The sequence below is a fragment of the Colletotrichum fioriniae genome (genome assembly GCF_027942845.1).
Source record: "Colletotrichum fioriniae strain IMI 355084 chromosome Unknown scaffold_3, whole genome shotgun sequence".
Lineage (NCBI taxonomy): Eukaryota > Fungi > Ascomycota > Sordariomycetes > Glomerellales > Glomerellaceae > Colletotrichum > Colletotrichum fioriniae.
In genome coordinates this window covers 3,495,136-3,512,749 of record NW_027076839.1, presented here as the reverse complement: position 1 = coordinate 3,512,749, position 17,614 = coordinate 3,495,136, and the positions used below count along the sequence as shown (strand labels likewise).

The following is a 17,614-nucleotide window of genomic DNA, read 5'->3' as shown; positions in this document are numbered from 1 at the left end:
GCGTGCCTGCCCTAAGTGAATAATCGTCACCGAGCTTAGAGTGGTTGCCTTGTGGAAAGAGGCAAAATAAATGAACAAAAGAAATCAATAACAGCCAGCTTATGCCGCATTGGCAAATGGCATTAGTCTCTCCATTTGACGAATACTTCGTCTGTTCTAAATCTTTGTGTGCATGAACTGTCCTCGAGGGACGTCCTGAAGCCGGTCTCGTACGCCAATAGGCCAGCATGAGCAATCATGATGCCGTTGTCGATGCAGAAGCGCTCGTCCGTTGCATAGACACTACCGCCCCTCTCTGCAGCCATTCCACCCATCATCTCTTGTAGCCTCTCGTTACAGCCGACACCTCCCACAATCAATACCTGATTACTGCCAACGTGTGCCATGGCCCGCTCCGTGATCTCGACCAACATGGCAAACACTGTCTCTTGGAGCGAAAAGCACAAATCAGCCGGTGTGAACGTCTCCTCCCCCTTGGCCTGCGCCGCCTTCATCTGGCCTGCTAGAATATCCGCATAGGCAAGGATGCCCGAGAAGGAGCAATCCATGCCCTTGACGGCGTACGGCAGCTCCAGTAACCGCGTCCCCTTCTTGGCCAGCTGCTCGATATTGTATCCCGGCGCCGGGTCGTTGCTGATCTCGAGCGTGCGCGCAAAGCGGTCGAGGCAATTACCGACGGCGATGTCGAGCGTCTCGCCAAAGATTCGGTACCGCTGCTCAGCGTAGGCAATGACCTGGCTGTTGCCGCCGCTGACGTACAGCACGACGGGGTTCTGTGCGCCGGTGATGGTACGGCCCATTTCAATGTGGCCGACGCAGTGGTTGACGCCGACGAGGGGCTTGTCCCACAGCAAGGCCAAGGTGCGGGCGGCGACGGCGACGCTGGTGAGGGGCGCGCCCATGCCGGGGCCCTTTGTGAAGCAGACGCAGTCGACGTCGGCGACGGCGACGCCGGCCTCGCGGAGGGCGCGGCGGGCGATCTGGACGAAGAAGGAGCGGTGGTGCTTGGCAGTGTCTTTGGGGAGGAAGCCGGTGCCCGGGGGGGAGACGAATGTGTGACGGATGTTGGAGAGGATGGTGGACTCGGTGCCGTTGTGGAGCATCACGCCGATGCCGAGCTTGTTGGCGGAGCCTTCGCAGCCGAGGGCGATGAGGCCGCGCTTTTTGGTCATGTTTGCTGTTGTGAGCTTGGAGGGGGATTCTGCGGTCATGGCTGCGGGTGGTGGTGGTGGTGGTTGCTGTTGGTAGTGGTGTTGAGGTGTTGGTGGGGTGTCGACGTCGAGGTTTAGATCGCGGGGCCTCTTTGGTGGACGGGTTGTGGTGTCGCTCATGGGGCTGGACTTTGCCAGATTCGACCGTTGATTTCACCTTCCCTCTCCACAAGCTTTTAAGCCTTGACTATCTCAAAAGATTATTCCAGTTCAGTGAGCTTGATGATATTTCCTTGTAACTCTAAAAATACGGAAAATTCATATAAATAAAGGGAAGTATGGCGACAATCCGCTATCTGTCGCAAAGAAAGAACAGAAAAAAAAGTTCGATACGAGCCAATGGAAAAATAGAAGTTGACGTAGGAGGGGTAATCCCGTTGGTGGGATGTCCATGTCGGTTTTCCAGCAAGAGAACTGTGGATGGGTAATTATGGGTCCCAATTCTGGTCCCCTGTCCACGGGCCCAGAGAGCAGAAGCAGAAGCAGAAGTAGAGGCAGAAGCGCGGCTGCGCAGCATACCTTACCTAGGCGATCCCTCCGGTAGAGCTGCCACAACGGTTCTTGACACACAACGCCGTACCGCACCGGACCCTTTTTCTGCCTTTTGCGCAAATGTCCACGGGTGAGCCGCCCTCCTCCCCCCCCTCCTCTACCTTAGCCTACCAGCCTTCCTGCCTAGGTGTAACCTCCCGGCAAACGCCGCCCGCCTCACCTCAACCCCAAGACAGACGTCTGTTCTGTCTCCTTCGCGTCTTCCTCAGCTTCTGTGTCCTTTCCCCCTCGAGGTTGAACCTCACTGACGAGATACACGACACTTCTATCTTTCTGGTCTAGAATCTAGGCATACTCAGAGCCAGTATTTTTCCATTGACCCCCGTTGGCGCACCGTTTTTATCGCTCAGAAACACAAACCCACCCCCCGGTCAAAGGGTACCTTTCTGAGGCTTCCAAGAGGCACACACATTTATCCCCACACCCACCACCGTGCAAGCCTCGACAAGAAAGAAAGTGGACTCCCCCTTCCCATTCTCACTACACAATTCTTTCTCTCTTCTTTTGCTCCAGGATATTTCCTCTCGCGCCCCTCTTTCTGCGGTCGGTTGCTACAGATATTCTCAAATTTTCCCTCATTCCCCCTCTTTTGTGCCATTTTCTTTTCCAAAGCCCTCTTCAGGGTCCCTCCCCCAATCTTGTCCTGTCTCGTGATCGGCCGAGGGATCTGCGGGCACAGATCAGCCGAATCGGGGGTGACGGGAGAGAGAGAGAGTCTCTCCAACAAGACAAAGGTCGACCTGCTGACCTACTTCACGACTACCTACCTCACCCACAATTCCACCGTCTTTTTCCACCTGAACAAGCTGTGAGGACTACTGCAGGTTTGTTCTCGTCTCTTCTTTTGAGGGAAATCCCAGAAGCTGTTCAATTTCACCAACCTGCTAACCCGTGGTTTTTTGTCAGCCAGGTACCTACCCCCAAGCATAATGCCGCGCCTGACCACCCGCTCGTCGCAAGCTCTCTCCGAGTCACCTTACAAACCACCACTACCTCCTCCCTCCCGACACATCACAAGTTGAGGCACACAAGACCTCATGAAGCTACCGGTCCTCTCTCTGTATTAACCACTACTCGCTGCTTCAAAGCACGGCAAAGCGCATCGAGTCGCCGAGCAGAGTCAGACGCCGCCAGCCGCCGGAAGCCGACCTCGATCGTCATCTCCGCCAAGATCCGGCCCACCGCGCCCATGGCCAACGAGAACAATCCCTTCCGCTTCCACACGAGAGCAATAGGCGATCAAGCCACCGATAGAAGGAAGGATTGAAGTACATTATTCATCTTTCTTTATTGTCTTTGGGGAATCGTCTATTCCCCGGCCGAGGCTTTCGTCTTGGTAGACCACGACCACCGGTCTCCAACTCCTCTTCTTTTACATTCATTTACTTTACATGAGAGCCCTCTCAACCCAAAACGCCACGCCTAACCGGCCGCCCTGCCTGCCCGCCTGCCAGCCACCAGGCCCTTTGTACAAAACCAGAAGACAACCAAAACACCATGGGGGGTATACAACACACGTCATCCGAGGATGAGGAGTAGAGATCGCGCCTTGAAGGCCAGACCGTCTCTCATGAGGGGGTAGCAGCAGGTTGAGCTGGCGGAGAAGCCTGAGGTGGCTGCCGCGGTTGCTGCGGCGTCGCTTGCGGCTGTGGTTGAGCCTGCTGCTGCGGCGTCGGAGGCTGCGGCAGTGCAGGCCTGCCAGCCGCTCCCGCTACCTGCGGAGTTGCTTGGCCGTTGACCATGCCCTCATGCGGAAGTTGCCGGCGCTGGTACACATATTGCGACAAGGGGATCGTCGCGCGGAACTTCAAGGCTCGCGTGTCATATGGGTCCACCTCATACACCTGCGGCTCGTCCTCGTCGTCTTGGTCATACTTCCACCGATCAGTATACTCTTCGCCTTCCACCCTCGGCGGAGTTGTCATTCCACTCATTCCCCGACGGTCAATCCACAGTCGACCCAAACGGCCAATGCGTCGGCGGAAGGCTGCTTGGCTGCTGGAGGGCTTCTCCTTGCCGCCGCCTGCTGTGAACTGGAAAACCGACATGTCGCTTCTATCAGTCACAGGTTCGGGTTCTTCATCGACGTCCATGGCATCTGACTCGGAAGATGTGGATGCAGGCGGCGTCATCAGATACTGGGTCTTGGCAGGACGGAAGCTGGCCTCCATGCGTTGTTCCTTGACCGGGGACAGGGGGTCTCGCGTGAGGTCCACATGGTTCTGGTTCCACTTTCGGTGGTTGTGGACCTTGCTTTCAACATCTGCGCGCAACTCGTTCTCCTTTTCAGCAAGCTTATCTGCCAGCTGCAACAAGTCTGCCTCCATGGATCGACCATCCGGTCGCACGGCAATGCGAAGGTGATTGCCAGGCGGCTTCTGGAGAGCAGGCGCCTCCACGGGCTTCTTCTTGGGAGGCTGTGCCCAGTCAGCACACGTCTTTGGATTTCCAGACGATGGTGTCAGACATACCTTGTGGTTGATGAGGTCGTCGTCCTCGGTTTTGATGCCGAGCTTGACCTTCATTTCCTTGAGTTTGGCTCTCTGCTCGAATATGGCCCGATCAAAGGTAAGTAGTTCACGTTTGAGCATCTCGCGCTCATAAGACTGAATGATGAGCTGCCGACCATCTTCGAGTTCCCTGCGAAGTCGCTTGAGTTTCTCGGCGCTCTGAACGTCTCGTTGCCGTGTCTTTCGCGTCTGTCTGGCCTCACGGCGTCGGAAACACACATATGGGTCGGCCTCGTCACTTTCCTGATGCGTTTCGAACTTGACGCTGGGGTGAATAGGTTTGTTGCCGAGCGTCTGCCGGCGCGTTTTCCAGTGCTCATAGACGTGCTTGGAGTGCGCCATGAGCTTGTTGCCACCGAGCGAGGAAAGGGAGGGCACCATCAGATCATAGCCAACCACTGTGTTGTCTATGGAAGCGAATGGAGTCTGTTCAGACGCTGTGTCTTCGAACACTTCCATAATGCGCTCAAAGTCATCTTCTGACAGTTGAGAGGCGACAGTCTTCTTGGTAGCATTGTACTGCTTCAGGAACTCATCGTCCTCAGTTGTCATGTCATATGAAACGCCAATGCATTCTTCGACAGTCTGCGAGAAGCGAATGAAAGAGGTAGGTTGCTGAAAGTTACTGGGGTAGAGTTGATCATAGTTGATCTGACTCTCCTGAGGAGGCGGGACAGGAATTTCTTGGTCATTGCTGGTGCCTGCCTCTTTAAGAATTGACTGGAGATGGTATTCCTATTGATTTGCGGTCAGTATGTGGCTGTTGTTGCTCTGGCGAGCTATAAGTGAGAAGTGGATAAGCCGGGGGTGCCAAGGCATATCACATGGTGGGTCACGTGATATCTGGCTGCGATATGGGCGAAGATGTGACTCACTGTTTCTTCGGCGGCTTCGACTCCGGTCGCGATTTGAGTCTCGGTAGTCAAAGATTCGTACTCAGCAGCATCGATATCGGTCTCTCTGAGCACAGGAAGAAGCGTCTTGACGCTCAACTTCTTGACTCTAACTTTCCTGGTCGACATGGTGGCGGGTGGGGGTCGAAGGCCAAAAGCCAGCGGAAAATCCGCGAAAAAAGTCGATCAAGTCATACAAGAGGTCATGCGACGTTGATTTTTGAAGTTTTGACGGATAAAAATCGTGGTTGTTGGCTTTGGATTGATGGTCGATCTGTTGCTGGCTATGAGGCGACGTTGATTTGGCGTTTGGCGTGAAGAAGAATTTTCCTGTTGCGCTTCTACGCAGTAAGGTAGGACCTTTCGGGTTGGATTTGGGCGTTCAAGGTACCGTGCAATAGTAGACGTGCTGTAGAGGTACTTTAGGACGCTCGGGCCAACAGAGATGGATCGGAGTTGGAAAGCAAAGACTGGCCGACACGTCCCATGGAAGTGACTGGCACCTGCCCAAGGGGCGCCTGGAAAAAGGGGAAGCTACTAGTCACGTGCTTTTCCCAATCTGTCAACATCAATCAGAAAGCAGCAGAGCGGTGCTAGGTAGCAGATGTGTAAGTGACATAAGGTAGTCCTGTCTCTTGTTCGACACCGCCCAAGTCTGATGTCTAAACCGATAGACTATGCATCAAATCTCAACTCATTCATTTCGTTCCATCCTCCCGAAACTCAAATGTGGTGGTAATACATCTGACACTTCGCAAGCCCGTTCAGGTCGTACGTCAGACAATGAGATCTAGAACTGGCCCGTGCGTAAGCACGCTGTGGTGGGCTCCGGTACAGCTGCCCGAATCCAATCCGGCGCCTGGTCGCCGCCTGGCCGCCGCCTGACTCTACTTCGACTACCTGCCGCACTGCACCTTGGCCTTGTTCCTGTCAACCTCCCTATTCAAGGCGAACCCCACACGGCGAACTAGCGAAGTCGAGCTTGACACAAGCCCACCCAACTGCGACGACCCTGGAATATTTCCTGCCAACTACACCGTGCACCCGTACAGCTTTTAGTCGAGTCCGATATCGAGTTTCTCCATCATGGGCAACACTACCAGTACGGTGTTGGACAACATCGTCCAGGGGTCCAACTGTGAGCCCCTCCCCCGCAGTCGACTTCTTTGTCGCACAGACTTCGCTGTGCTGGAGCTGACCGGTATGCAGTCGACAGAGAGGAAGTTGACCGTCTGAGGAAACGTTTCATGAAGCTGGACAAGGTATGTATTCCCTATGGTCTACTTGCTTTCTTTTCCATTGCGCTCATCGGCGACCCGTTTGCCACCAGAAGACAATGTCGCTGACCCTTCTTCCATGCAGGACAACTCTGGCACAATCGAGCGCGATGAGTTCCTCAGCCTGCCCCAGATTTCCTCCAACCCGCTAGCCACGAGGTAGCCATAATCCTTCCGATGCAATACACTGCGAATCACGTTACTAAAGCGATCTCACACAGGATGATTGCGATCTTTGACGAGGATGGTGGTGGAGATGTCGACTTCCAGGAATTCGTATCAGGCCTCAGCGCCTTTTCCAGCAAAGGCAACAAGGAGCAAAAGCTGCGCTTCGCCTTCAAGGTGTACGATATCGATCGCGACGGCTACATCAGCAATGGCGAGCTCTTCATTGTGCTCAAGATGATGGTTGGAAGCAACCTTAAGGACCAGCAGCTGCAGCAGATCGTCGACAAGACCATCATGGAGGCCGACTTAGATAAGGATGGCAAGATCAGTTTCGAGGAGTTCACCAAGATGGTGGAGAACACGGACGTCAGCATGAGCATGACTTTGGGTAAGCGCACTATCCGAATTGCGTGCCTTTTTGGCTTCAAGTCGTCTTGGCCGGAGGAGAAGCTAACATCTGTTTCTAGACACGTTTTAGAGTTGAACACGGCGGTGGGCGAGCACATCAGGATCATGAGACATGAATTGCAGCAATCATTATTCGAGGTAGAGATAAACTATCCCCCGGAGCGACACCACGGTCGTCAAATGTGCCTGGATTGCAATATCCGGGTTTAAAACAGCGTTTCTCTGTCTGCTGCGTCCAACTATGCTAGTCTATTGAAACGCGATGACATCCAGTGGTCTCTATGTGTCGATGACGCTTGTGAACAGATACAAAGGCCTGAATTGAGGCTGAAGACGATAATGTGCATGTACACATGAAGTTTTCAAGCAAACCAGGCCCTTGTGACCGCGTCGCAGCTAGTGCGGTGGCTCGAAACACTGCTACTTCTTCTGCAGCAACATACTTGATACACGAAGATCTGTCTTTTGTCTTTTGTCGGTCTGATGTAGGCACATCAGCCCTTGTCGCCGTATATTCGTCGCACGATGCTTGAGCCTCTCACTTATTATGTGAAGAACTGGATCGCAATAAGCCCAAGGCTGTCATCACTAGATTCCATCCTTCAGTTGGTACTTTCGTTAGAGCCAACCGGGTTAGGTTTCGTACTGTAAAGCTAGCCGATGGTAAGACTAGCCGAAGGTTAAGAGTAAAGTTGGACGTAGTAACCCCCTATTGGGCGACTGGGACTACTTACAGATCGGCTCAAGAGCATGAGGGTGAATCCCATGTCCACTCTTGTCCATATTGTGTTACCAGAGACACAGATTGTATACGAAAGTGAGCCAATGTTTCCCAGACCCGGATGCAGGGTGAATCCGAGGAGACATGCATTGCCAGTATATACTATGGGCATTCACGTAAAGAGATCATCGTAATAAACGACTACTTACAAGCCCCTTTGATCAACTTGAAGCCAATGAAACAGCAAGCAGTTCCCCAGGGTCGTTATATCAGCTACCGTTCTACGTGATATTCGGGATGTGTCCCTTATTCCCATTCCCAGTGTGGAGTAAATACAATTTTGGACTGATTACAGCCTAGAACTGTCGTAGTATGTCCAAACCCTTTTGATCATGGCCAGAAGTTCAGTGTTGTTCCGAAGTCGCGATGGATCCTGAGGTAAAACCTACCTCGCACGAGTAGTGAGTAGCTCAGTACTTCAGGGAGGCGATTCGAACTCAGGTATAACAGCCCATTTCATCGTGGTCCCAAATCGAAACGTGCTATCATAAAGCCTTGATTTGCGAATAGCTCATCTGGCGATCTAGATCTCTGTGGAACAGGGCTCTAAGATTCTAAATCAGAAACAAATGTCGTGTTGATCTACATCGAACCGTAGCGAGTATCCGACGGGTGAGACGACCATGTCAAAGACGACCACGTTGGCACCCACGGCCAGAACTCGACAGTAATCCCCTTCTTACCCGTGATGAAAGGCATGATGAAATACTTGTGGTATCCAGTTGGATCTGAGCTGTTAACGTACATCTCCAGTCTTATTCAGAGGGAAAGAGAAGGCCTTGTTCTTCTTGCATCAACACGGCAACAGGCACCATTATTAGATTACCTAGTATGACCCTTGGCTGTGCCTAGGCATCGTACGTGGTTATCACATCTAGCTCGAATATGCTCATTAGAGACAAAGGTGTTCTCAATGACCGACTACTAAGATTTCCAAAGACAGCCACATCGAAATGACTACGATGAAAAGTCGCGCGCACGGCGCAATAGAGCGTTGCTGGGCAATGGATGGATGGAGGAAAGAACACTCGATAAGGTAGTCCGTCATTGCCACATACGTTGCCACCCGAAGATGTACCTTCCTTCCCTCGGCAAGCTTTCTAGCCCCTTCCAGCATACCCAATTGATCAATGGGCCGCCTTGTGCCTCTGGGTTTGCACTTTTCCAAACGTTCCGTTGACAGCCCAAGTCTTCTTCATGCTTTACCTCAAATCACCACCTGTCATCCCAGTGCCATCAGCTTTCGGCGGATTGCATGAGGCGGCCAAAGTATCCGAGCTTTTTTTTTCAACATTACAGCAATCAAGCTCATTTTCGGAATGACTGCATGCTAATTCTATTCCGAGAAAGACGGGCATCGCAAACGAAGCAGATCTCAAGGTCTTCCTCTGATATGCCCAACTTCCGACAACACATCGACATTTCACTACGAGGAGGTCGTCTGCCCACAGTCATTCGCCAAGAGATGTCGATTTTCAATGGCGTTGGCAATCCATTTTTCTACTACGAAAGCCCATGGATAGGACGAAGCACGATATACCAATTGTCCCACTCCGATCGAAAGTATCCAGCCAAATGTCGGTATCACAAGGATGACATCACATCCAGAGCATGCTTATGTCGGCCGTCCCGATACTACTTGACTCTTTTTGGACAGGCGGTCAAGCGGTTCATCGAAACCAGACTTCTATAACGAATCGACTTACACCCACGCCAGACCTGTCAAAACGAATTGCTCAAGACGGAAAAAAATGCCTGATACAACTGGGCGTAGCTAAAATAGGGTTTACCGAGGGAACGGTTGGCGGTAGCATCCGGTCGGAAGGGCGTATGACAGTGAGCCCAAGCCAGGTACAGACTTATTAAGAGTCGACATGGTGTCACTATGCTCCACGTAGTTATTTTTGAACTCCCGACAGGACCATCCATGTCTTGACTGCTAATTTGTCGTGCCTAGGAAAACCGAGTGCACGAAATTGCAGCCAACCAAGCGTAGGCTATCCAGGCTGTCACGTATCTCACACACCATTCCACATCTTCCGGGTCAAACAGATGACAGCTGCTCTTACATCGTGTACGACGCTGCTTCTTATGCGATTTCTGATGCAGCTGCTTACCGCCCATGGAAAGGCATGCTATGTGCAACCAGAAAGGCAGGGCTTCAAGTCAAACCTCTCTGATGAGCCCAATGTGGCACTCTCCGAACTTACTGGACAAGCCCGCCAGAGACACGAATATTGTGTCCTAGGAAGGGACGAGCTTTGAAGTGAAGCCGGACGGGGTGGACCCACCGAACCGGGGTCCATACCGGCTTTGCCGGGTCAGTAATCGCTCCAGCGGGTACACGGAGATGCGGAGTGTTCAACTGAAATGATGCCGGATCTTTGAACGAGTGGTCGGGGCATGTACAGGTACAATAGGCAAAGCTCCACCGTGTTGATTGCCTACATGGATGATCAGATCATGTCTGTCCACCACCAGGGACCTCTTTTCCTTGTCTCCAGCGAGTCCAGCCCATCCTGTTGTGGAGCCACAGGGCGTCCGGGAAAGTGACAGATCAGATTCCCAAATCAGTTCAGAGGAAAGATATGCAAGTCTCAACCCTGCACCCCCAGTCATTCCAGCCATGGCACTGGAAATTTAGGGCGGAAAAGGGGAGGGCCAGAAGTCGAGTGAGGGTATGCTTGCTAACAGTTGGTGCTGCTAGACTCCTCTGGGTCAAAGCAATGTGGCAATGTAGCCCTTTTCACCTTTACTCCCAAGCCGGCGCCTATTATATCATGCTTGAACGGTCAGACACAGGATATACCCGAGATCTGCGTCTCTTCCCGCTACTTGGATCCCGCCCGCCATCTAGAGTGCTGGGCTCGAGGGGCGAGACGCCTGCTGCCACCAAGTAGGGATGGGCTTGCTCGCGCACCCAAAGCTCAGAGACAAAAACAAGACGCTTAATATCCCATACCTAGTTCCGGCCGAAGGCGTCGACTGGTAGTTTACCATCACCGAAATACTTTCCACCTATGGTCCAAACGAAGCTCGATCCCTTATCGACACCCAGCAGAAGCAACGTATTCGGTTTACACCGGGCTCCGATTGCCATATTCCTTGGTAGATAGCCTTGCTTCAGCACATGAACAAGGATAGGAACTCAGCCGTGTTTCAATATCTCTACACCCTTGCTGGCAACACAAATACATACCACCACCGCTGACTATGCCGCGATCTGCAACTTGGTGCCCCGTCCCTCGGGGATCAGAGACAGCGCCATACCAACTCCCTGTTCCACTCCGCCTCGAAACAAGCCTCGTCTAGCAACAATCTTATTGCTTGTTCCAGTCTGGTCGTCCCGTGCTATGGAACAATACCAGCCAAGGGCTGAGTTGTTGCTAAACTCAGATATATCCAGGTGTCTTCTTATGCTCACGCTTCAATATGTCACTGCAAATAAATCAGTGTGTGCGACCAATAAGCAACAGCGCCAATGCGCACGAACACGAATGGTCCCAAGCAGCCGGACTCCATGATCCCCCACTCTTCAGAGACATCAAATAAGACTGAGCCAAAACCCCGTCTCCAAGCATTCGACCAGCCTCATGCAAGGTCCTGGTCACTTGTCATATCGCGGCACTATCCTACTCATATTTGACCTATCCGTTGCTAGGATTCAATCATTTCTGGCTCTCAAGGTTGGTCTCACCGAAACAAAAATTGATTATCCGGCTTTTGCAGCATGTACGAATACAACTTGGTGTTACAGATTTTTGGCGATCAAGACTGCCGGGGACCGCGGGGCAATCCGGTCTGTAGGACGACGTTCTAAAGTCTATTGAATTCGCAAGCCTCGATCCGTTTGTCACTCTGTTGCGAGCTGGAGGGGCTTGGGTCCCGTCTTGCAGCTGCGAGCAAGTGTGAACAGGCGGAAAGTGGGAGGCCACACTTCCAGCCATCAACCTGCATTAGCTTTGTCAAGTTGCAAACGCCCATGCCGCCCATAGTCTCACAACGCGTAAGTAGGGAACGGCTGAGCTGACTTGAGAAAGAAAAACTTGCGATGCCCTGCAGAAAAGCTGTCCTGCAGATGTCGCTTCCCGCGGCCATTCACAGGCCACAAACGGAATCCCGGGAACATGCGGCTGACTTACTGGCCCACCGATTTTGACGAAGGTTCTTGTCTGACAATGTCATAAGAACAAGCCCGAGCGTGGCGACCTAATAACGACAAGCCACACGCCCCGAATGCCGCTGTCTCTCTCATAATCACTGTCAGGTCGAGATTGCTGCCTGACCGTAGGGCAACGCAGACAGGCGCTCGGAGGCTGGCCTGAGAGAGGAGCCGACAGGTTTCCGTGTAAAGCTAAGATCGGCCTACTTTTCCAGGGTCCAACAAAGCTTCTCAAGTTGCGGAGAAGAGTCACGTCTCGTCTTTGGACTGATAGGCCCAACCAGAGGTTCGATGCGGTCTGGACTTTGCAGTAGACTTCTCTCCATCTTGCGTCACTAGCCTCCTTCTCCAAGGCGGGAGATCGGCGCAGATTAACACGGTCGTCATCTTCAGACCGGCCAGTCAATCTTGTTGGTAAGGCGCATACACCGCCTATCACAGCCAGCCCTAGACAGGCCGATTGGGCAGGAATGACTTTTGCGATCAGGTGCCACCCCTCCCCCTCTCTCCCACGTCTCCCTTTCCCTTCATCCCTCCCCCTCTCCGACGTCTGCCCCGGACTGCTTTCCTCCAATCCATTTGCCCGGGCCTCCGAGCCCGCATTTCTCGCGTGGCGGCGGCGGTGGGTCAGGTTGACCGCCGCCCACCCCTCTCCCCCGAAACTGCGTTGTGGTGTGTGCCCGCCACTTGATCACCCGCATGAGGCTTACAAGGCCATGTTCAAGGGACCTTGCCCGCATATTGCCCATAATTGTTCTTATCAAATAAGCGTAGGGCAGAAAGATCGACGGTGAGGCGCCGGCCGAGGCTAGCGCTTTTTCCAACAACCACAGATGTTCAACGTCCAACAGTCATCAAACGCCGAGCTGGCCGGCTATTATACCAAAGCGAACAACCGGGAAAAGAACACAGCTGACTTGGCTGGGCAGAAAGCTGGGTTACAGTTCCTTCGCTAGTTGCTCTCTCCCTCTCTCTTTAATTTCTTTGCACATCTCACACCCTCCGGGCGTATCTTGCATGCTTGCACGGCATTTTGGACCGGCATCTGGTGGCTTCTAGGCTGCCTTGCTTCGCATTGCGCATCATTGTTTATGCATCATCCGTCTCTTTTGATTGATGGTAACAAGGTACAGACAGGTACGTGCGTACATACATACAGCTGCCGAAGTTACTTCGGGCAGAAGAAGAACAAAAAAAAAAGGTCCTAAAAAAACCAAAAATAACTGACGAACAGGGAGAGAAGAAGAACCCGAAGAAACGAGTAGAAGAAACAAGAACAAGAAAACAAGAGATGAACCCCACCACCCAATTTTTTTGCGCAACGACGCAAAGCTCGTGAGAGCATCCAGACCTGATCTACTACAATACCATAGGTATACATGATTTCTACAACAGGGAAAACAAGAGAGAGACATACACACGTACATACGTACAACACCAACCCCCCACCCCCGCCCCCCCCATCCCACACTCTCTCACACACACGCAACTCGGGTGCCCATTTCCTTTTTCTCTCTCCGAGGTCTTTTTTTTCATTCGTTTTTGTGTCTCATCCCTTCGTTTGCGAGTATCCGGCCTCACGTTTTGAGCGTTGTCTGGTGGGCCATCTGCGCCGCGCATTTCATCGTTCGTCATTCCTCCCGAGTTGCTTTCCTGGTACGCCCATCTATGACCGTCCTTCCGTAAGGTTTCCCATCCCCTCAGGTTTTTCTTTACACCACGTACACCCCTCCCTACCGCATATGCACACAAACACGCCACCCCCTTGGCTTGGGGGGAAAAAAAGAGAGGCCCAAAATCCGCCACCCACATCTCTCTCCCAGTCTTTGAATTCCTCTGTCATCTTAGCTGGTTGTACCGCCGTTCCCCTGTCTGCGATTTGATCTAGGCAGGTTCAGCCTAGCCGAAGCTTGGCCTACAAGCACAAGGACATGGGCATCGGCAGGAGAGCGGAGATATCCTGCAAAGAAAAGAAGAAAAAGAAAGAATCAAGAGATGTGTTAAGATAAAAGAGGAAAAGAAGAAGAAGAAAAAATAGAGAAGAAAACCACAAATGGTTAGCCCATTGAGGATGCTGACATAGATACCTGATGCCTGCCCAACCACCTGTTGGAATGCGTGAGAATGATGATGATAGCAGTTATCCTCCCTGAAGAACTCCAAAATCCGCGTAACATCGTGTTGGGTCTCCGTCTCTCGTGACAAGACGTTTCCAAATGCCGAGAATGTACATTGGGGGGGAAGAAAAGAGAAGGAAATGAGGCCGCCCACAAAAGCCGACCGCCCAGGCGCCACCATGAATACGTCTACGGGCATCTAGACAATTTCCCTGAGATGCACGTTTCTTGGGATTTGATCTCAGGGCGAAGCAGCCGACTAAGCCCCAAGTCTTCCTTTTATCTGCTCCCTTGATGAGAGCCGGACCCCGTTTGAGCTCCGCCGCCGCCGTTGCCACTCGACTCTTCGTTTGCCTCGTACTGGTCGAGACAAGCCTCGATAACTGGTGATGGAACTGTCAGCTTTGATGTCTTCCCTCACCCGGACGTACAAGGTTGGGATCGTGCTGGGGCTTACTCTCTATGATCTGCTGCTCCCACACTCCGTATTGATAGTCGACCAGACCATGCCGCTCAATGCCGTCGCAAAGCCGGACGAGCTCTTTACCCATTTTTTCCAGGCCTTCTTTGGGGACCAAGGTCTGCGATCGCTGCAGCTGTCTGCCCGGCTCCATCAAATCCTTCTGCATCTGGAATAGTGAGAGCCACGCGTGATTGAAGTCGTTCCAAAGTTTGATTCGGTCTCCATGCAAATTTTGGTCGTCTAGGTTGAGGCCTGTGAGTTATCATTGTGTTAGTAAACCTGACCCAGAAGAACCCGAAACTCCAATCCATAGCTTTGCGCGAGTAACAGGGCAGAGGAGGGGGGAAAATCCAACATACCGAGATCGACAACCTGCGTCAGGAGCCAGTTTGACACATCCAAGAGCGACTGGCTGGCGCTTTCGAGCACACCGTTGCGGACATTTTGGAAGACACCCCGCAGCGCAGACTGGTATTCCATCCATTTTTCTTCCAGACCGCCCGTGGCAGAATAGTCCTGCTCTTCCATTGAAACGTCGGCACTCGAAGTCTGCTGTGGCATCCCGCCCACGTTAGGGATGTTCGCCTGGTAGTTAGCCATCTGTGGCTGTTGGTATGCCGTAGCCGTGGCGCTCGCCGGTTGCGCATGGGGAAGGTTGGAGGTTCCTGTGCTACTGCTCGGGTCATTGGAGAAGTACGACGTCGACACGTCTGTCGGCAAGATTGGGGCAGCTGCAGGCTGCCGTTGAAATTGCGCCTGGTTATCGTAGACGGAGCCCGTCGCACCAGTCAGGTTGTCGTATCCCATCGTCATGGCCGCGTTGTATCCTCCAAAATTCTGCGCCGGACGGCCGTCCTGGCTATATCCTGAGGGGTAATGCATCGTGTTCGTCGCCATGGGCGCGTTGAAAGAGCCTGCTACCGGCTCTTGGTAATTGTACGTGCTGTAGCTACCCGTGCTTCCCATGCCTCGCGCCTGCGAGGGTGAAGTGTTGAGTGGCGCTGGCCGGTTATATCGCTCGGTCGAACCTGTAGCCATGGTGCGGCGCTGCTGCAAAGGGTCTTGTTGCTGTTGTTGTTGCTGTTGTACGTTATATCTTGGGTTGGAGGTGGGATGCATGGGCGCTTCATTCTGCCTCCGACGGCGATTGGGATCATCCATCCCACGAGGGGTTTGGTCGCCGGTCGGCTCCGAGGGCAAGCCTACCGTATGCGCCGGCGGCAACGGAGCTGGCGATGTGTACAGTAAGGCCAGTTTGAGCCGTCGGACCGGTCACAAGACCGTCCAATTGTCGTGTTGGAGTCCGTTAAACGCTACTGCGTTTCTCTCTATCTTGCCTTGTGTTCCTCCGGGACTAGCGCGTCGAAGATAGCCAGGCGGTGGCGTATAACGAATTTTCTTTGCCGACGACAGAGGACAACGCGGAGAGCTGGTTCCTCCAGGTATATATGGCTCCGCGAAGCAGGACGAGTAGTCGACGTGTCGCGAAGTGAAAATAGAGAGAGAGGTCTAGACTCGACCAGGCGGCACTGGCGGATAGTAACGTCGCGAGCCTTAATAGTGGCGTAGTAAGGTCGGTGCCGATGGATTGCAAGATGTCAAAAGAGACAAAGGTAAGGAAGCGTTGACTTGGACCTGGGGATCGGAGAGCCTGATGTGTGATGCCGATGTAGGGTCTGTCTGATGTCGAGCCGGGCAAAGGGCAGCACGGGATGGGCTGGCAGGTTCCTCGGGCGGCGGGTAATAGAAGTGGCTTTTATGAATTGAATTGGGAGGGAAGACGGCGGATAGAGTAAAGGATGGGGAGAACAAGGAAGTTAACTGTTCAGACTTGCTTGTCGCGACCAGCTCGGCGAAGCTAGCGCCGGTCTACTTCATGCCCTGACGCCTGAAGGTTCGGGAAGACTAGACGAAGACTGGCGACGAGTCGTTGGTGTCTTGTGAGTCGTCAGAGAAGTTTAGATTTTGGTAAACAAAAAGCCAGCGAATGGGGTGGATATCGCGCTGAGTTGTCAAACTGGTGTCAGGTTTGATACCAGGAAGATCCCAGATGGCGCATGCACCACGATGTCCAACATTACAAGCCGGTCCCTGCGCGATCTGCTTGGGCAATGAAGCCGCACCAGGGTCTCAGCGACCACCGAGTCGGCTTGACGCAAGATGCGATTCGTCAGAGCAAGAGCAAACGTCGGGCGGACCGATCTGGTCTTGAGATGAGGTTGGTGACCCGAGGCTTGAGCCTTGAGAGGCTGTGCGGCCGTGTGCTGGGTTGGGGGATATGGGGCTTGTGGTGAGGCTCGTGATGTGGATGGACCAAGACCGAGGACCACTTTTACTGCTCGTAGCTTAGTGCTGCGAGGCTAGACGCGAGTCTATGTAGCCTTGAAGAGGGGAAGGGGGTTCTGCTTTTGCCTGACAGGGAAGAACTGGGTAAGCTTGTGACGATGAGAGAGATGTTATGGGGCGGGTTCGGGGTGTTGGTGTGGAGGAAGACGTGAACGGTAGTCTCGGGGTTGGTCTTATAACATGGGAGGGATGCAGATATGGGTCGATGCCGGCAGGATCAGAATTCAAGGAAGGGTGTTAGTAGGGAGTGAGGGGAGAAAAAAAAGTAATAAGAGGGCAGATGAAAAAAAAAGCAACGATAATCCAAAGAGACCTGGACTAAAATGGGGGTAACTAGGTACGTGGGTGTGAGTGAGTGAGTGAGTGACATTGATACATGGAAAGAAGTGTGTGTGTATGTGTGTGTGAGTGTGCGCGAGTGAGAGTGAGGCCCGGGAACTTAAGGTGAGGCGGGAAGACAAGCAGCTGCTGCCAGAGTAAAAAAGAAGAAGAGACAAGCAAGCACTTGCCTTCTAATCCAAAGGGGAACAGACCAATGATGGAAGCCAGGAAGACCAAGCCCAGGGAAGTCTGTGCCGGGAGGAGGGGACGGATGAGACTAAAAAAGAAGACCCGAAGCCAGTGGCAGAGACAATGGCGAGCGAGAGGAGCCCAACAAGTACCACTACCGGTCGGTTGATTGTAGTGTAATGCAGAGCAAAAGAGTAATGAACCCGGCAGAGGGCG

General features: G+C 52.9%; 4 protein-coding genes across 4 annotated transcripts; 1 reads left to right on the top strand and 3 right to left on the bottom strand.

Annotated features, from left to right (window-relative positions):
- Nucleotides 1-122: 122 nt before the first annotated feature.
- Nucleotides 123-1,331, bottom strand: KAE1 (putative tRNA threonylcarbamoyladenosine biosynthesis protein kae1; the record flags this gene model as incomplete). The annotated part of the gene is made up of 1 exon (XM_053190509.2): nucleotides 123-1,331. One exon carries the CDS (start codon nucleotides 1,329-1,331, stop codon nucleotides 123-125), a length of 1,209 nt encoding a protein of 402 aa, XP_053051918.2.
- A 2,000-nt stretch (nucleotides 1,332-3,331) lies between these two features.
- Nucleotides 3,332-5,295, bottom strand: EPL1 (Enhancer of polycomb-like protein 1; the record flags this gene model as incomplete). Its single annotated transcript, XM_065756947.1, has 2 exons — nucleotides 3,332-5,008; nucleotides 5,149-5,295. The coding sequence occupies 2 exons, from the start codon at nucleotides 5,293-5,295 to the stop codon at nucleotides 3,332-3,334; spliced, it is 1,824 nt and encodes a 607-aa protein (XP_065614714.1).
- A 957-nt stretch (nucleotides 5,296-6,252) lies between these two features.
- CNB1 (Calcineurin subunit B) lies at nucleotides 6,253-7,229 on the top strand (the record flags this gene model as incomplete). Its single annotated transcript, XM_065756946.1, has 4 exons — nucleotides 6,253-6,304; nucleotides 6,376-6,428; nucleotides 6,529-6,602; nucleotides 6,665-7,229. The coding sequence occupies 4 exons, from the start codon at nucleotides 6,253-6,255 to the stop codon at nucleotides 7,227-7,229; spliced, it is 744 nt and encodes a 247-aa protein (XP_065614713.1).
- Nucleotides 7,230-14,358: 7,129 nt separating this feature from the next.
- N0V96_003832 (uncharacterized protein) lies at nucleotides 14,359-15,580 on the bottom strand (the record flags this gene model as incomplete). Its single annotated transcript, XM_053190512.1, has 3 exons — nucleotides 14,359-14,462; nucleotides 14,537-14,794; nucleotides 14,902-15,580. The coding sequence occupies 3 exons, from the start codon at nucleotides 15,578-15,580 to the stop codon at nucleotides 14,359-14,361; spliced, it is 1,041 nt and encodes a 346-aa protein (XP_053051921.1).
- Nucleotides 15,581-17,614: the final 2,034 nt, after the last annotated feature.